The sequence below is a fragment of the Silurus meridionalis genome, chromosome 2 (assembly GCF_014805685.1).
Source record: "Silurus meridionalis isolate SWU-2019-XX chromosome 2, ASM1480568v1, whole genome shotgun sequence".
Lineage (NCBI taxonomy): Eukaryota > Metazoa > Chordata > Actinopteri > Siluriformes > Siluridae > Silurus > Silurus meridionalis.
The window spans coordinates 33,502,729-33,520,193 of NC_060885.1; the positions used below are offsets into that span (position 1 = coordinate 33,502,729).

Below are 17,465 nucleotides of genomic sequence, written 5' to 3' on the forward strand. Positions count from 1 at the left end.
TATCTTGAATGAGTCCTGAATGAATTATGACTTGAAGAGTAAATCAGGGTCTGTGTGTGTGTGTGTGTGTGTGTGTGTGTGTGTGTGTGTGTGTGTGTGTGTGTGTGTGTGTGTTGTATCTAGGTGAAACTGGAAGAGGCATTAGCGATGGCCACAGATTTTCATAATTCTCTGCAGGACTTCATTAACTGGCTGACTCAAGCAGAGCAGATGCTGAACATGGTGTCTTCAGCCTCCCTCATCCTGGAAACTATCTTGTTCCAGATTGATGAACATAAGGTATATGCACGTTGAAATCTAATATCCCCTGATTTGCTATGATAAATTATTTTTTATTTCCAGTCAGTTGTTGTGTCTATTTTTTATTTCCAGTCAGTTGTTGTGTCTAAACACTGATGAATCTGTAATCATGAAAATATTTATTTTATTTTAATATGAATTGATTTTTTATGCAAATCTTATATCTTAGTGCAATAACAACAATAACTATTATTGTAGTTTGATTTTTTTGCCATCTGTTCTTCACTGCTGCTGCACAATTTATTTCACTTAATATAGAACTTCTGCATATTTATTTACATTTTCTCATTTTTTAGATTTTTTACTTTAATCTTTACTTTCATCTTTTACTGTGAGCAACTGCAACAAACAATTTCGCTATGGAATAATAAATAGAGTCGCTAAAGTATTCTGATGGAATTGAAGTCACCAATAGAAGTTTGGAGGACCCAACGACCCAACATCATTATATGTGTGTTACATTAATACAATCAACAAAGACCACCTGCAACCCTGCACCTTGGATTTATGTATTATATATTTACATACTTTACTTTTTTTCCCAAATTTTTGATAGTTTTTAGTATATTTATAGCATCAGCACACCAAAACAAATTCCTTGTAAATGCAACCTATGAAACTTAGCAATAAAAATTATTCTGATTCTGGTTCCTGCATCCCAGCTCTCTCTACATGTAGCTTCTACTGTGTTTTCTAACAGATCTTTGTGACTGAGGTCAACTCGCACCGGGATCAGATCATCGAACTGGATAAGACAGGCACCCATTTGAAATACTTCAGCCAGAAACAGGATGTGGTCCTCATCAAAAACCTGCTCTTGAGTGTGCAAAGCCGCTGGGACAAAGTAGTGCAGCGTTCGGTGGAGCGAGGACGCCTGCTGGATGATGCGAGGAAACGTGCGAAGCAGGTGTGAAAAATAAACACTATTTTACTTTGGATGCAGAGTCGAATAAAACAGATTTAGCCAAAAAAGTAAGTTTGAAATAATGTAAATAGCAAGTTTTTAGCACTTAAATCTCTTTTCAGGAAGATAGATGCACAATAATGATCATTTATTACTACATACATCCAGCTAATAATCCAATAATCAATACTCATAAATCTATATAATCAGTTTTGACCTGGTGACAGAATCCTGTATATTGAAATACAGAAGTCATTGAATTAAAAACGCAACTTTTTCATCATCCTACAGTTCCATGAGAGCTGGACCAAGCTGATGGAGTGGCTCGAAGAGTCCGAGAGAGCGTTGGACTCAGAGCTGGAGATCGCTAATGACCCGGACAAGATCAAAACGCAGCTGGCTCAGCACAAGGTGACGGGATCTCACCACTCTCTTTCCCTTTTTTATGTTTCTAAACCAGTAATTACACACGTTCCTGGAATCCTACTGATCTTCTGCACCTCCGTAAAGAAGTAGTAAACTGCTTTCCAGCATGGCATGAATCATAGTATAAAACAGCTGCTCCTTCTCTCTTTCTCTTTCATCAGTTTCTGGGATATTTCCTGTCATGGAATCACTTCTTTACACTGATAGGGTGAAATATTATCAGATTATTCTGTAGAGGTCGACCGATTAATCGGTTTTGCCAATTAAATGGCAATGATTGTTTATTGCTGAAACTATTGGCTATCGGCAAAATTACATGCCGATAGTTTTTCCGGGTTGCGTGAGCAGCCTCTAGAGGTGAATCACTGACGCCAAGTGTTGTTTATTTGATGTGTCTTTTTTTTATTTTGGATGTAACTTATTTATTTGGAGTGTTTCAATCTTTTATTTTTCTCAATATTAAGTAATATAATGAATATAATTATATTTATTTCATTTAGAACATTTTCATGTTTCAGAAATGTTTTTGTTTTTTTAGTAATGAAGTTCAGTACTATTTTAGTGTTTTCATTTTAGTGTTTTTTTTTGTTTGTTGTTTTTTTTTTTATCACGTATCCATGAGCTTTGGTATTTTGTCTCTAGTTGCTGTGACACACCGAGTGTTTTTTAAACCACAATTTATTTATAAGAAAAACCGACTCATAAAACGACCGAATAATGAAAACCAGCCTTAGATCATCTCATCGCTTTATTAACTATTTATACAACAAAATAGTATCTCGATTTGCTTCTCATCCTCAACAAAATCGTTTACAGCTATAAAGAAAAAGAAAATATTGTGCACTGATTTCTGATACTGCTGAACTCGTGCTCTTCTAACAGTAGCATGACTCAGGGTTGTTGTGGACATTAGAGAAGAGAGCACAGTGCCATGTAATTAACAGCTCAGCGGTGTGGACTCAGCAGATACCTTCACACTCGACTGTGCCATCGAACTCCGATCAAACTGCTGCATTCACCGTGTGTGTCCTTGAGGCTACACTGATAACCCTGGCTCTCTGTTTCATTGGCTTCTGTAGGACTTCCAAAAAGCTCTGGGTGCCAAGCATTCAGTGTACGATACTACCAGCCGTACAGGTCGAGCCTTGAAGGACAAGACCTCGCTCCAGGATGACAACCAGAAATTGGATGATATGCTTTGTGAGCTCAGGGACAAATGGGACACAATTTGTGGCAAGTCTGTGGAAAGGTATTTTTAGTTCTCTAATTGGAGTATATCCATTGCCTTATTATATAATTAACGAGGTGTTAAATGTGTAAATGACTTCAAATATTTGTTTTCACAGACAGAACAAGCTGGAAGAAGCTCTGCTCTTTTCAGGCCAGTTCACTGATGCTCTCCAGGCTTTGATTGACTGGCTTTATAAAGTTGAGCCTCAGCTGGCAGAGGACCAGCCCATCCACGGAGACATCGATTTGGTGCTCAACCTCATCGACAGCCACAAGGTACCTTTATCTTTCACTTCAAGTTTAAAATTTTATTTCTATAGCGTTTTTCACAGTGAACATTGTCTCAAGGCAGCTTACCAGAATGTAATAGTACAAGAAATTAAAATATACGTGAATGATGTGTATTTATCCCTGATGATGAAGCCTGGGGTGAATGTGGTAAGCAAAAACTTCCATAGATGGTATAAAGAAGAAACCTTGAGAGCAACCAGACTCTAAAGCAGAACCCATCCTTATTTGTAAATTATTACAAATTATTAAAAACAATACAAAACACTGGAGAGTGAGAAATACCATGGGCACTGGAGTGTTTGATTATGAGTAATGTCCTTCTACAGTCAGCTGAAGTCTGGAGTTTTGAGATCTTTAAAGCACACCTAAAACGTTCTCAACTCATCTGATACAGAATGAACCACAAATGAATAATTGTATGTAGTAAGTGTGATTTAATCGAGTCTATTTTCAAAATGCTCCTTCACTCACTTCTATTTTTGGGCTTTAGACGCTTTTCTTTCCGTCTGCTTCCCGACCGAGTTTGTTAAACAACCTAGTTTTTGTCTCTGAACAAAACTCCATCCGTACTTTTCATCCCTCTTTCACATGAGCCTCTTTATTGGCCTCACCGATTAAGAGTCGAGCCGCTCAGGTTGAAGGCCCTGGAGCTCCGATTACTGAATCAGGAGTGTTTTTTTTAGATACGTCTATTCCACTTTTTTTCTCATCAGTGCTGATTGAATTCTTGGTTTTCTGTAATGGATTTAAACTTGAGAGACAGAACTGTGGCAAAGGGGTTGTGTTTCTGTGTGTGTGTGTGTGTGTGTGTGTGTGTGTGTGTGTGTGTGTGTGTGTGTGTGTGTGGCTGTTTGATTGAAAACGAAAGCGATACTCTTGGCTTGTTTGCTGTTTGATTTGGATTCACACTGCACATAATTACATGAACCAGAAATAGCTGAAAACATGCCCGTATAAAAAAAAAAAGAAAAAAAAACTCGTTCTCTGGGCAGAAATCTGGCAGATGGAAAAGAAAAATGATAAACGGATCTTTATAATACAGGAGAATAATACAGAGCCAGCGATTAATCATTAGATGATTATATAAATATCGAGTTCAAAACGTTTTGCGTGTTGCAGCCAGCGTTTAATTACTGTTTTCTTCTATCATCATCACCAGACGTCCTGAAAACATTGCAGCTCTTTCGTTTTGGTCTTCTATCAAATCCCCACAGCCATGTTCGAAAATCTGCTGAATCTTATAACGAGATGTTCGAAATTAATATATCGCTGTTATGGTCCGTATTTTTGGTCGTGTAGCGCCTTCTGACGAGCCACAATACACAGTTTAAGGGATGCAGTCTAATCTCACTACATCTCCCATCCTCATCCGGTCTCCTGGACTGCACCAGAGTGGGATTGCAGTGTTTTCACAAACGTAAAATAAAGCAATAAACGAAGCACACCAGGGTTCCATTCACTCAGAATATATCTAAGAAGAGTTTTTGTGTATTTGCTCGTCTCCCAGGTGTTTCAGAAGGAGCTCGGGAAGAGGACCGGCTCCGTACAGGCTCTGAAACGTTCAGCTCGTGATCTGATCGACTGCAGCCACGATGACTCTTCCTGGGTCAAAGTTCAGATGCAGGAGCTGAGCTTGCGATGGGAGACGGTGTGCAACCTCTCTGTGCTCAAACAGACACGACTGGAACAAGCTCTGAGTCAGGTACACAACTCGTAACACCAAACTGCAGGACAATCCAGTTAAGCAGCACTTTATATCGATTGTGTAGAGACAGTCGGTAAAATGTGACTCCATTGTTTTTGCCTTCAAATGTACTTAAGTATCCAAACTACTATTATTTATTATAACTATAATGTTCCTCTTATCAAGACTCTTCATTTAATCAACTGTGAAAAGACTCGAATGTGACTCTCAGCACACTGATCTACTGTATTAATAGGATGATATTAATGAGTTGAACACTAATTGATTTCTATTACAATTATGAACCCAAAACCTTCTTTTTAACGACTTAAGACAAAAAAAAAAAATGTGTAAATGAGGTCATGTGTGTTATGGCGAGTTGGAGTTTGTTCATCGTTTATTCCTCTCTAATTGCTGAACTGATGCTGAACTGTATGTTGGTGATCAGTAGATACACTAAGCGCCAATCAGAACGAGAATAAAACATTGGCACGATCGATCCTGATTGGTGACTCGCTGCGTGTTTCACCAGTTACGCTTTTATCCTCGTAAATAAAAAAGAAACGACCGATTTTGTGTAAAAAATATTTGAAATGTAGTGAAGTTAAAGTCTCATTTCAGCATTAAACTCAATTATCTTGGATTATTTCTTCGAAACATCGCATGCGTATAACGTTAATGAAATGTTATGTTTTAATGATGACGTTAAAATATCGCACGAAATGCGATTCTCAAACAGGTGATGCGCGTTATATATTCATTTTCATTTCTTTTTTGCATGCGTGTGATGATATTTTATATGGGTTTTGTCTCATTGCTTGAGACAAATTGAAGATATAAGTCTTTAATGTAAAATAAACGTCTCCGTGGTTTTCAGGCAGAGGAGTTTCACTCAACCGTTCATATCCTGCTCGAGTGGTTGGCTGAAGCAGAGCAGAGCCTCCGATTCCACGGGTCTCTGCCTGAGGATGAGAAAGCCCTGCGTGGCCTGATTGAACAGCACAAAGCAAGTTTTTATTCGCAGCACAAGTTCACCCTCATACACATTAATGCCTCATCGTTAGATCTAATCCTGGGGACAAAAAACCCTACAAATGCCACAAATAAAATTCTGTAGTTTGTAATCTTTCCGATGCATAAATCTCTCAAAGTATTTCTTTCATGAACTCTTCCTGCAATGTAGAAATGTTTCAACCATCTTCTATCTCGGGGAAGCCAGTAGAGAAACATAAAACCATACATGGCCTCTGAAGCTGAATTCGAGCTGGCCAAAACAGGACTCAACCTCTAATAACACGTATCCCCTGGAGCATGAGCTCATATCTGAACCAGGAATCATTTGTTCCATGTAGTTTTCACCAGACATTATTCACACGCACGCACGCACGCACACACACACACACACACACACACACACACACACACACACACACATACTGGAACATCCATGTAAATTCTCTTTGTTTTGACTTTTGTCTTGGGTGCCATGATCTAAGCAGGAATTCATGAAGAACCTGGAAGAAAAGGGTGTGGCTCTGGGCAAAGCCATCAGCATGGGTGAAGCTATTTTAGCTATATGTCATCCAGACTCTATCACCACTGTAAAACACTGGAACACCATCATTAGAGCTCGCTTCGAGGAGGTCAGTGTTCTGCTGTGCACATCTCGTACACGGTCTCATATATGCAGAACTTTTATCAAGTATCTTCTCTGTGTATTTGCCGCTCCTCAGGTCACAGCGTGGACTCGGCAGCACCAACATAGGTTATCTAATGCTCTGGGCGAGCTTATGGCCACTCAGGAGCTCCTGGAGAACCTGCTGAGCTGGTTACAGTGGGCAGAAACCGCACTCACTGAGAAAGACAAGGAGGCACTGCCTCAGGAGATCGAAGAGATCAAAGCTCTCATCACTGATCATCAGGTGCTAATTATATGCACCATTGCACAAGAAAGCTGCTTGTTGCTTTTAGGCCTGAAGCTTCATTTTTTGCTTTTTTCTTCTATTCCAGAACTTCATGGAGGAGATGACAAGAAAACAGCCAGATGTGGACAAAGTCACTAAAACTCATAAAAGAAAAGCCACATCTGATCCTCCAGTTCAGTCTCAGATTCCAGTACTGGATAAAGCGAGAACAGGCCGTAGGTTTAAACTGCAATCCTTTAGATTAGAGGTCGACTGATTTATCGTTTTGCTGATTAATCGGCACTGATAGTTTACCGCTGGAACTGTCGGTTATCTGAAAAAATCCATACCTATAGTTTTTCCGGGCTTCCGGTCTGCTGTCAATATGAGAGCGGCCTCTAGAGGCGAATCACTGACACCACGAAGAGCGCTATATTCTATTTATTATAAATCATTTATTAATTATGAATTATATTTATTAATTAATATATTAATATTTATTTCATTTACCACATGATTCAGAACTGTTTTTTTTGTAATAAAAATCGCTAAATAATTCAGTATAATTCAGCGTTTATTTTAAATTGTGTTTTCATTGTTTTAATGACAAAATACAAACCTTATGTGTATACGTGAACCTTTGTGATCATCAGGAAAGAGATCCCAGGTGCAGTCCATGTATCCAGCAGCAGTCCAGGCTCCGATAGAGACTAAGAACCCCAGAGTGAACCTGCTGGTCAGTAAATGGCAGCAGGTCTGGCTTTTGGCTCTTGACCGGAGAAGAAAACTGAACGATGCACTGGACCGACTTGAGGAGGTCAGATGGAAATATAAACGATGCTAAAATACGCTAAAAAGTGTGTGAAATTGGATTATAACCCAAATCTCCTGAATTTTCTCAGCTGAAGGAATTCGCCAATTTCGACTTCGACGTCTGGAGGAAACGCTACATGCGATGGATGAACCACAAAAAATCCCGAGTCATGGACTTCTTCCGCCGCATGGATAAGGATCAGGATGGCAAAGTCACCAGGCAGGAGTTTATCGACGGGATTCTTTCTTCAAGTGAGTCCAGTTTCCTTCCTGACTCTTTAGACCAAACAGACCAGATTCCCAACCATTTCCCACTTACTTCGTGCAGAGTTTCCCACCAGCCGACTGGAGATGAGCGCTGTAGCGGATATTTTTGACCGCGATGGTGACGGCTACATCGACTACTACGAGTTTGTTGCTGCCCTGCACCCGAACAAAGACGCCTACAAACCGCTTACTGATGCTGATAAGATAGAAGACGAGGTGCGCTTGCAGTTTGTTGGTTTTTGTACTCCGGAAAATGTTTTTTCGTTCTAATATTCCGACTTTCGTTTATGTAGGTGACACGGCAAGTAGCAAAGTGCAAGTGCCCTAAACGTTTCCAAGTGGAGCAAATTGGTGCAAACAAATACCGGGTAAGAAACCGACCATATTATCCAGTGATTTCCTTCTAGAGGGACCAGAGGTACTTTTTAATATTTATGAAGATGCAAAAGCGAATATAGTGTCCTGCAGCTCAGTGCTCGTCCAGAGTTTTTTCAGGGCCAGTGGAAAATTGGAAGTGTTCCACTGGCTTTTACATCATGAGACAGAAATGACTTCATTCTTAACGTTCTCATGTGACATTACAGTTTTTTTTTTACTTTTTACTAAAAGGGCAAGGGGGCTGCCAGAACACACTTTTATTCTACTGGAAGTGATTGTCTTTGATTTGTTGATGTTCTTGTAGTGAACAAATGATCAGTACCTGTTTTCTAATGCTGTGTTTTTGATTTGTTTATTGTTTTTCCTCTGTTATTCAGTTCTACCTTGGAAACCAGGTATATACACACAGTGCTTCTTTAACATTGTGCTGCTTTGATTGGCTTTTTATTTTTATTTATTTTTTTGGTTCCACTAATTAGTTTTTTTTTGTTGTTGTTTTTTTTGGTTCCACTAATTTCCTTCTTTGTTTTGAGATTTGCACCTTCTCACTGCTGAACTCAGAAGCCGATAAGCAAATGAAATATTACCAATGCTGCGAAAAAAAGAGAAAGAGGGCAGAGACGGGACGTTTTTGTTCAGCGGTTTTACTCAGAATGACACCAAAAATAGTGTGGATTATTATATAGCAGGGGAATCGAATCGAGCACAACGTCAATGCACCGAATCATGAAGACTTAAATCTGTCACGGGGGGTCGGATTTATTCACGCAGATTTAAATCATTTATTATAAGCTTATTTTTATATGTATATTAACTTAAAACCAGTAGCTCTATGTGAAATCAGACATTATGCACCCCTATATAACCAAAATGGCACGATCCTGGCTGTGATATTAGTTGTTGAATTGGACTTTTATCGGAGTATTCGGGGTCACCTCTAATATAGAGTGAAAAAAAAAAGGCTTAAAGTCTCATCGTGGTTCTCAGGTGTGAAGCGTAACTTTACTGCGAGTGCTTATAAGCGTCCGTAACGCCAGAACAAAGTGGGAGTGTTTCAACCGAGATGAAATTCAGCCCTTTTTAGGACGCTTTTGACGTTTTTTACGATCGTACGGTTCTGCTTTTGAGTCACGGTGCATTTCTAACATCTCGTTAATAACTTTCTTTTGTCCTCCTCAGTATTTAAGTTGATTTGTGTTCATCTTCTGAAAGCTTCGAAGCATAACATAACGTGGCTGCTCGCCTTTTATTTCCTTCCTTAACGATTAAACGTGTCTCTCAAAGGACTGAAACTAAATTACCGCAGACTCTTTATTTATCTCTTGTTTTATCCAAAATTCTGTTGGTGAGCTTTTATTTTATTTTTTGGGGAAATGTAAATCACGCTTAAAATCACGGGCTACATGCTTTCTCGGGATCACGCTTCGTGAAGATCCGAGGTAACTCGATTTTCCTGGTGAGGTGTTTGGGGACGTGAATAGGAAGTTCATGCATTTTTTTTTTCTCCTTTTGCTTGTGTTTTTTGTTTTGCTGTCATGTGCACCAGTGTGTTCAGTTTTTTGCTGTTCCATATCAACTGAAACAATTCTTTTGACAGTTTGGTCTGGTTCACTGCTTACATGATCCGTTAATCGCCGATGAGAGTATAACAAACAGGGAGAATCAAAATCTAAACTCCCAACTGCACGTTGCTGTTTTGGAAAGCTGTATCCTGGTAAATGGTCATTTCTAAGCTGTTTGTTGTGCCTTCTTCTTCTTTTTTTTCTTTTTTTTTTGACTCCTTATCTGATCATGCTTCAAACCCCATCTTCTACTCGCATTAACTAAGTTCACCAGTGACATCGAATCATTCCGGTTCTCGCACTGAGAGAGCGGCGGTTAACACGAGGCTCAGCGAGAGGGTCATCACTGTGTGGGAGTGTGTGGATCGTGTGGCGTGTTAGAGAGTGGAACGCAGCCATCTTTCATACGTTTTCTTTTTTTTTTTTTTTTTTTTTTTTATCGTCCCATCGAAGTTTAGCCACATTGGTTCTGCATCAACGTCAACACACATTCACTATTAGTATGGTGGTTTCTAGAAAGTATGCATTGTTGATTTGTGGAAAGATTTCTGTTGCTTTTCTGATCAGTTTGATTTCTTTCGGAACAGAAAGCATGAAGCCATATCTTTCGTGAACTACACCATGGACATATCCAACTGGAAAACCTCGTTTTTGTTGATATGGTTGGATTATCAGTAAATTTCTACTTATAGAAAATATATTTTTTTATGTTTTAGAGGACTTTTAAGGCTGTAGCGCCCTCTGGTGGTCATCGTTGGAATCTGAAACCCAACACAACAGAATTTTCTGGACAGATGATCACATTGTGGTGATGTATTTTAGCGTAGTGAAAAATTCGAACGTATAAATCGCTACCATTAGTAGATACACGGCAACAAAAGGCGAAGTTTGAACCAGTTGGATTGACCATTCATTTGTATGTACTTTGGAATGGATGTTTTTATGTGCAAATGAGTTTTCTCAGCTGGGCAACAAATACAAACAGGACACCTATCGATATTTACATCTGAGCTCAAATGATTATTATTAGGATCGATCATCAATACATTTTTAATATTATTGAAATAACTATTCTTGAAAGAAGCGTATAAGCTCAGTGTCCGGTTTGTGTTGTTTTCCCAGTCTTTGGATTTATGTCAATGTTGTGTGATTTTCCCACTGTGACTCGGTATTGACTCGATGCTCTCTGTTCCCTGCTCAGTTTGGAGACTCGCAGCAGCTCAGGCTGGTGCGGATCCTGCGCAGCACTGTTATGGTGCGAGTGGGAGGAGGGTGGATGGCTCTGGATGAGTTCCTGGTCAAGAACGACCCGTGTAGAGGTAACACACGACCTTGGCACTTCGAACGTGTGTATAATGTACACCGTTCAATCTCTTTTATTGGATTTGATCTTCTTAATTCCGCTATTTAATGTCTATTACCCTCTTTATTGTACAACGCGAATATAACAGGCATGTTATCAGAAGTCTCAAAGAATATAACCGGGTTTAATTCGTCATATGCAACATTGTGGCCGAATCTTTTGCCTCTGCGTTCTGGTTGGCTGTGTTTGAGGTTCTGAAAGCTTGCTGTCACGTTCCTACAAAGCAGTTCTCAGTATACGACTCTCTGTCTCTTTTCTAATCTCTGTCTGTTTTATTTTCTGCTGAATATACCCACTGTTTCTGTGCTAAGAACCCAACTATCATTTCTTCTAGTTCATCACCACGGGAGTAAAATGTTGCGCTCGGAATCAAACTCGTCCATTACTCAGTCTCCTATAGGTTGGCAACTCTCACACTTTCTCTCCTTGCTCCATCCCAGTGGTATGTGTGCAAGCCTGTGTGTGTGTGTGTGTGTGTGTGTGTGTGCCCCCGAATGTTCCTGCTGAAACGATGGTATTCTCATCAACATTAATCCAATGCTGCTTCCTGAAGCTTCTCTTGCATGCACTTGTTTGTTGCACCGTGTTTCCAGGCTGCAGTTCATCCGCCGTCTCTCCATGCAAACGCTTTGTGTGTTCGCAGCTCTTTCGATGCTGTCTGCTTGACAATCGTGTTTTCGGGATTAGTTTTCTGTATGTAAACACTAAAAAACAGGCGAATGTGAATTATGCATCGATGCCGTTTGCTTTCTCTTATAAGTACTAATACTTTAGTATGTGACCAGTTTCATATTAAACAATCAGGAGCATCATGGCTCAGAGATGTTACAGCACCCCCAATCAGTAATCCAGAGCCTTAACGACTGAGCTACAAGCTTCCCAATTAATTCGATAATCGATTAGCTGATTTAATTAGCTTTGCATATATGGGTTGGCTGCAGTATTTCATGTGCAACACTAGGGTCCCCCATATTGGGAACAAATCCACATTTATTTTTTATTTTTAATGTTTTATTCATATCATATCTGTATTTGATAATAAAGGTTGACTTACAGATTCAAATATTTCGTAGTTATTAATAAAGGTCGAGGCACTGATACTAATGGCTTTCAGCAATAATCCATAGCGATAGGTTTTCCGGCTTCCGGATCCGCTGTCATTATGAGAGCGGCCTCTAGAGTCGATTCACTGACGCCACGTGCTGTCTTTTTTTCCCCCTCACAGATATAAGGTTGAGGGACCCCTGATTTACACTGTTTATACAGTAGTAGTATCAGTGAGAATGATCATTAAAATTAGAGCAAGGTGCCAATAATTTTACTCTCAGTGCTCTCAGGATCACCCGGCATCAGTTTTATATACAAACATGGTCTTAGATTCGCACCCAAAACCTCCCCAGTGAATTACAACCACGTTAACAGAAAGGTATGGAAAGAGTCTGTTTCATATCATAAACATGTTTAGTACGTACCCACATTATACCTGTGTGTGTGTGTGTGTGTGTGTGTGTGTGTGTGTGTGTGTGTGTGAGACACCGCATGCCGACAGCATATTCAGTCGCTCACTAGACGCATCGTATCATCGGCCTTGAAATGAAGATTTCATTTGGACCCATTTTTTAAAATGAGCTTTCATTTTTTGTCATAAAAAATCCATCCACTGTATATGTGCAAGTGTGTGTGTGTGTGTGTGAGTGTGTGTGTGCTTCTGCTAGCTTCTGACTCGTTACTCCATGTGCACTCTTCATAGCTAAAGGTAGGACCAACGTGGAGTTGCGCGAGAAGTTCATTCTCCCGGAAGGGACCACGCAAGTGATGGCCAGCTTTCGCTACAGAGGTCGAAGATCTCGGCCGTCCTCTAGAGGTGCCTCTCCGAACAGGTCGAACTCCAGCCACAGTTGTCCTGCTCAGCCCAACCTTCCTGCACCTGGAACACCCAAGGTGGGAGCATTTTACACGTTGCATTCGCCTCAGGTGAAAGATAACGCACTTGTGGCGTATATATACACGTTTCTGACAGACGCCATTCTTTCTAGAGTTTGTCTGGTTCTTGTAATAAAACGAATGAGATGCAGGCCACCGATTTCGGCTCGGTCTTCATTCATTACATACAACACATTACAGTTTACCGTCTGGGAAATCACATAAGTCACATAATGCCACAAATGATTTTTGCAGCGCAACACAACACATCAAAACAATAAAACAAATCCCGTCTATTTGAAACCTGTTTTATTTTTCTGTATTTGACCCACCATTGTTCCTCACAGACTCTCCAACATTTAACCCGCAATTACGATAAACCCTGGCTGACAAACAGCAAATCAGCTACTCCTTTAAAGTCATCAGACTCTTTCGAGAGCCAGGGGTCGTCCAATGAGGTATAGTGAGTCAACCTGAGTGACAAAAGACCTAATACTGACCTAACGATTGGCACTAACTTGCTATCGATTTCCTGCTGTTGTACGCAATGTGAACTTAACACACACTAAGGACTTTCAGTCCAGTCTCACTCTCAGGCTTGCATTCATGTACGAGCTGCTATCAAAAGCTTTCGAGACCAGCACGCCACAGACCAGGCGCTTTTGCCGAATATCAGCAGCTCGAGGAGGAACTTGGCAGAAACAAGCGCAAATCATGAACAAGTCGGCTTTCGACATTTTCGGGGGTTGAGCTCGTTGAAAACCATCCCGATCTGCCGTCGTCTTCCAGCGATGTTCTTCTGATGATGTTCTTCTTGCACAATCTTGTCCATGTTAAAATCTCAGACGCTGTAACACACATGGTCAGAATAGCACCAGTCACACAGCTCCTCACAGGATGACTGACTTATGAAGGTCGGTGCTCCTTGTGACTGTGCGTGCTGCTTCTTGCTGCCATCTGTTGGCGTGTTGCTGAAACTAGTCTCGAAACTTTTTGATACCACCTCGTATTCATCCAGGTTTGTCTAAATCTTTCTTGTATTTAATACTGCGCATGTTCTCTGATGCGAGTAGATGTTAAGAAATGTGTTAAGGGTTTTTTTTTGGACTCGGGAACTCTCTCTTCAGTTCTTCTTTCAGCTGGGCTGTACTTTCACCTTGAACTCTTATAAAGAAAATTATTAATTTTATACCATAGCGCTGTCTAATTCTTCAATCTGTAAATTCAAGATTATAAAAAAATGGAAAAAATCTGGCGAGGAGACCGTAAGATACGTGATAGAAACGAATTCATTGTAATTCTTGGCAAATGTCTCTGTGGTATAAGATTAATAAAAAAAACTGCTATTGGAAAATAATCCACTTCAGAGTGATGCTCTCAGGTCGTATCACACCACAGACGTGTGGATTATTTTTCTCTAACGACGTGTGTTTTCTAATATAACTCTTAAGTCTTGCTTGCGCTGTCAAAGCTGTGTTTTTATGTGTTATCTTTGCGTTATTGTGCTTCCTGTTGAATAATTGCGTGCTATTTTCCACGTTCAAACATTCCAGCATGTCACTTTACTCATGTATTTGTTATGGAAAGTGACAGAATTATGTATGAGGTTTTTTTTTTATCTCTGACATAAAAATATATATAGTTTTTTTTAATTGTTTCCTGTAAACAAGTGTTACACAAGTTGGTTCCAGGCAAGTAGCACTTTTACGCTCTAGGTCAAAAGCTAGATCTTTAAAATTCTTGTTCTTGTGTTAACTAATCTGTCCTGAGGAGTTTTCTTCTTTGCTTTCCACAGAGTACGCCCATCCAAGGCAGCAAGCTCCGGTTGCCTGGCTATCTGTCAGGAAAAGGTTTCCAGTCTGGAGACGAGGGAACCCTGATAAACAATGCAATTCTGAAAGCTAGGAATTATGCTGCAGGTGAGGAAAACATGCAGCCTGTTTTTTATAAAGTTCTTCCAGCCTGGGATTTTCACACACACACACCTCTCAAAAATGGACATAAATGTACAGGTGTTCCTAATAAAGTGGACAGTGTATTGATGTTGCTATAATATTCAACACATCACTGAATCTCTGCGCTTTTCAGGACACAGTAAGATTCCCAGCAGGCCCGGCAGTAAGGCAGGGAGCCGCGGAAGCAGCCGGCGAGGAAGCGACGCCTCTGACTTTGACATTTCCGATATCCAGTCCGTCTGCTCGGACATGTCGGAGACGGTGATGGACTCCACAAGGCCACGCTCTTCTCCACGCCAGCCTGGAGTCAAACCCTCCAAAATCCCTACGCCGCAGAGGAGGAGCACGGCCAGCAGCAAACTGGCCAAGACCACGGCCAAGAGATAGTCAGCAGCTGGATTCTATCTTCACAGCACTCTGCTGGAACACAAAAAACTGGACTTCTGAAGACACTCAACAAAAACACTGCAAAACGTCCGTATTTAAGTAGCAAGTTGTACATTACAACAGGGAAAAAAAAAAAAAAAAACCTGTAGCAAGTTGTAAATTATTCCAAAGGAGAAACGAGGTGATGTAAGTGGGATTGATGACGTGCGAGTGGAACATGACAGTTTTCGTGTAATTTTGTTGTGTATTTTTAATTTCTGTGAAATAATGTCGCATCAGATTTTATTTGATTTTATTGTATCGCTGCTACAGCCGGAGACGATAACAAGCACTTGCAGGAGAAAAAGAACTGTACATCGTGACGCTAAACAACAAATCTTTTTCCACATTCTCGGACTGAGTTCACGTCAGAAAGCTGAATGTACCGCAGAAATCTCCGCAAGCTTGCGAGTAATATTACGCCGCTACGATTCCTCCTGACTATTTATTCATCTATTTAAAGTGCAATGATGTGTTGCTGGAATGCGTTTTTTTTTTTTTTTAAAGGGCAAAACTAACTAATGGTAACTGCTGCAAGTGATCCTCCTCAAACACTACATGCAAAAAAAAAAAGGAACCCAACATCGAACCAGTGCATCATATCCACCTGCTGCATAATGTTTTAAGTTCTTAATCCTATCATTGTGTGCCATTTAACCTTGACAGGAACCTTCTACGGTTCCAACTAGAAGATATTCATAAGTGCGTTCATGTCTGTGTACTGTATGAACCCCGTGTCAGTGGATTAATCGCATAACATTTTTTTTTTGTAATAAAGCTGCTTGCAAAAAAGCTATGGCAGTATTAAAAAAAACAAAACAAAGCCTATTCGTTTATTTATGAAGTTTCTATACCGACGCGAAAACAAGATATGGTGTCTGATGGAAACGGGTGTTTCAGAAGAACGTTTTAATGAGTTATAAGAAGTTAATGACACTTTACTGGACATGAGAGAGGAGAATAGACAGTGTCAGCATTCTGCGACTTGGCAAACAAAGAACACTGGATGAACAAACAAAAAAAAAAAAAAAAGGAGGGGAGGAACTTCCTGACTAAATCGTGCCAGATGGCCTTTGTGTTGTTTACTGGATTAATAGCGTCATGTGAAAGAATCCGGCTGTTTCCTCGCGCTGCATCTGTCTCAAAAACATATAGTCCAAATGCATTATAGACAAAAGTTTGTGTACACCTGAGCACCTTAAACATCCCATTCCACATTCCCAACTTCTATAACAAACTGCACTATTCTGGGAAGATGTTGTGGAGATTTGTAAGATCTCATTTAATCATGTGTGTTAGTAAAGTCAGGTCCTGATGGAGGTGAAGTGAGGAGGCCTGGGGTGCAGGTCCTGATGGAGGTGAAGTGAGGAGGCCCTCAGGTCCTGATGGAGGTGAGGTGAGGAGGCCTGGGGTGCAGTCAGCTTTCACCTCCAAATGTGTGGAAACAGTTTGAGAAAGAACCACATCTGGCTGGAAATGTCAGGTGTCCCAATGATTTTTTTGTCAGTATTATATACATTTACATTTATGGCATTTGGCGTATGCCCTTATCCAGAATTACATTTAGCTCATTCATCCTGAGCAGCTATGGGTTTAGGGGCCTTCCTCAGGGGCCCAGGAGTGGCATCATGGTGTGTCTGGGATTTAAACTCACAAACTTAAGATTCAAAGTCCAATGCCTTAACCATTACATTCCCACCTCCCTCCATTAGGAGCCGTTAGTTCTCACTTCAGTAAAACATGTGCAAGTAGCAGGTCAATTTATAAGCAGCACAATAAAGCATTTTTTATGCCCCAGAATTGTACTTTAACATTTATTGATAATAAACATTTAATTTATACCTATAGGGCTTTTTCCGCTCACTTAAAGTCTGAATTGAGAGCGAGCTGACGTCCATCTTTACGTGCTCTCGAAGCCTCTATGCTCATAAGGAGGAATAAAACGGGAGTCTTAAAGAATCTGTGGATTAAAGTGTCCATGTGCCTGTATATAAAATGTAAAAGTGAAATGGTATAAAGTGATTCCTGCATTGGAAACA

General features: G+C 40.3%; 1 protein-coding gene across 5 annotated transcripts in view; it reads left to right on the forward strand.

Annotated features, from left to right (window-relative positions):
* Positions 1 to 16,249, forward strand: part of dst (dystonin) — a 125,567-nt gene extending 109,318 nt beyond the window's left edge. For 2 of the 5 annotated variants that reach the window (XM_046865592.1, XM_046865593.1), the window contains exons 83-102: positions 124 to 279; positions 1,001 to 1,207; positions 1,496 to 1,615; positions 2,710 to 2,879; positions 2,977 to 3,136; positions 4,659 to 4,853; positions 5,713 to 5,841; positions 6,335 to 6,478; positions 6,569 to 6,757; positions 6,846 to 6,975; positions 7,393 to 7,556; positions 7,642 to 7,804; positions 7,881 to 8,035; positions 8,113 to 8,187; positions 8,575 to 8,592; positions 10,961 to 11,078; positions 11,457 to 11,522; positions 12,873 to 13,063; positions 14,841 to 14,964; positions 15,134 to 16,249. In XM_046865592.1, the coding sequence (XP_046721548.1) occupies positions 124 to 279; positions 1,001 to 1,207; positions 1,496 to 1,615; positions 2,710 to 2,879; positions 2,977 to 3,136; positions 4,659 to 4,853; positions 5,713 to 5,841; positions 6,335 to 6,478; positions 6,569 to 6,757; positions 6,846 to 6,975; positions 7,393 to 7,556; positions 7,642 to 7,804; positions 7,881 to 8,035; positions 8,113 to 8,187; positions 8,575 to 8,592; positions 10,961 to 11,078; positions 11,457 to 11,522; positions 12,873 to 13,063; positions 14,841 to 14,964; positions 15,134 to 15,387 (2,928 nt within the window). In that variant the 3' untranslated portion in view covers positions 15,388 to 16,249. Of the gene's footprint in view, positions 1 to 123; positions 280 to 1,000; positions 1,208 to 1,495; positions 1,616 to 2,709; positions 2,880 to 2,976; positions 3,137 to 4,658; positions 4,854 to 5,712; positions 5,842 to 6,334; positions 6,479 to 6,568; positions 6,758 to 6,845; positions 6,976 to 7,392; positions 7,557 to 7,641; positions 7,805 to 7,880; positions 8,036 to 8,112; positions 8,188 to 8,574; positions 8,593 to 9,794; positions 9,912 to 10,960; positions 11,079 to 11,456; positions 11,565 to 12,872; positions 13,064 to 13,392; positions 13,504 to 14,840; positions 14,965 to 15,133 lie in introns of all 5 variants that reach the window. The other 3 variants (XM_046865588.1, XM_046865590.1, XM_046865591.1) reach the window with 3 other exon arrangements.
* The last annotated feature ends 1,216 nt before the right edge of the window (positions 16,250 to 17,465 follow it).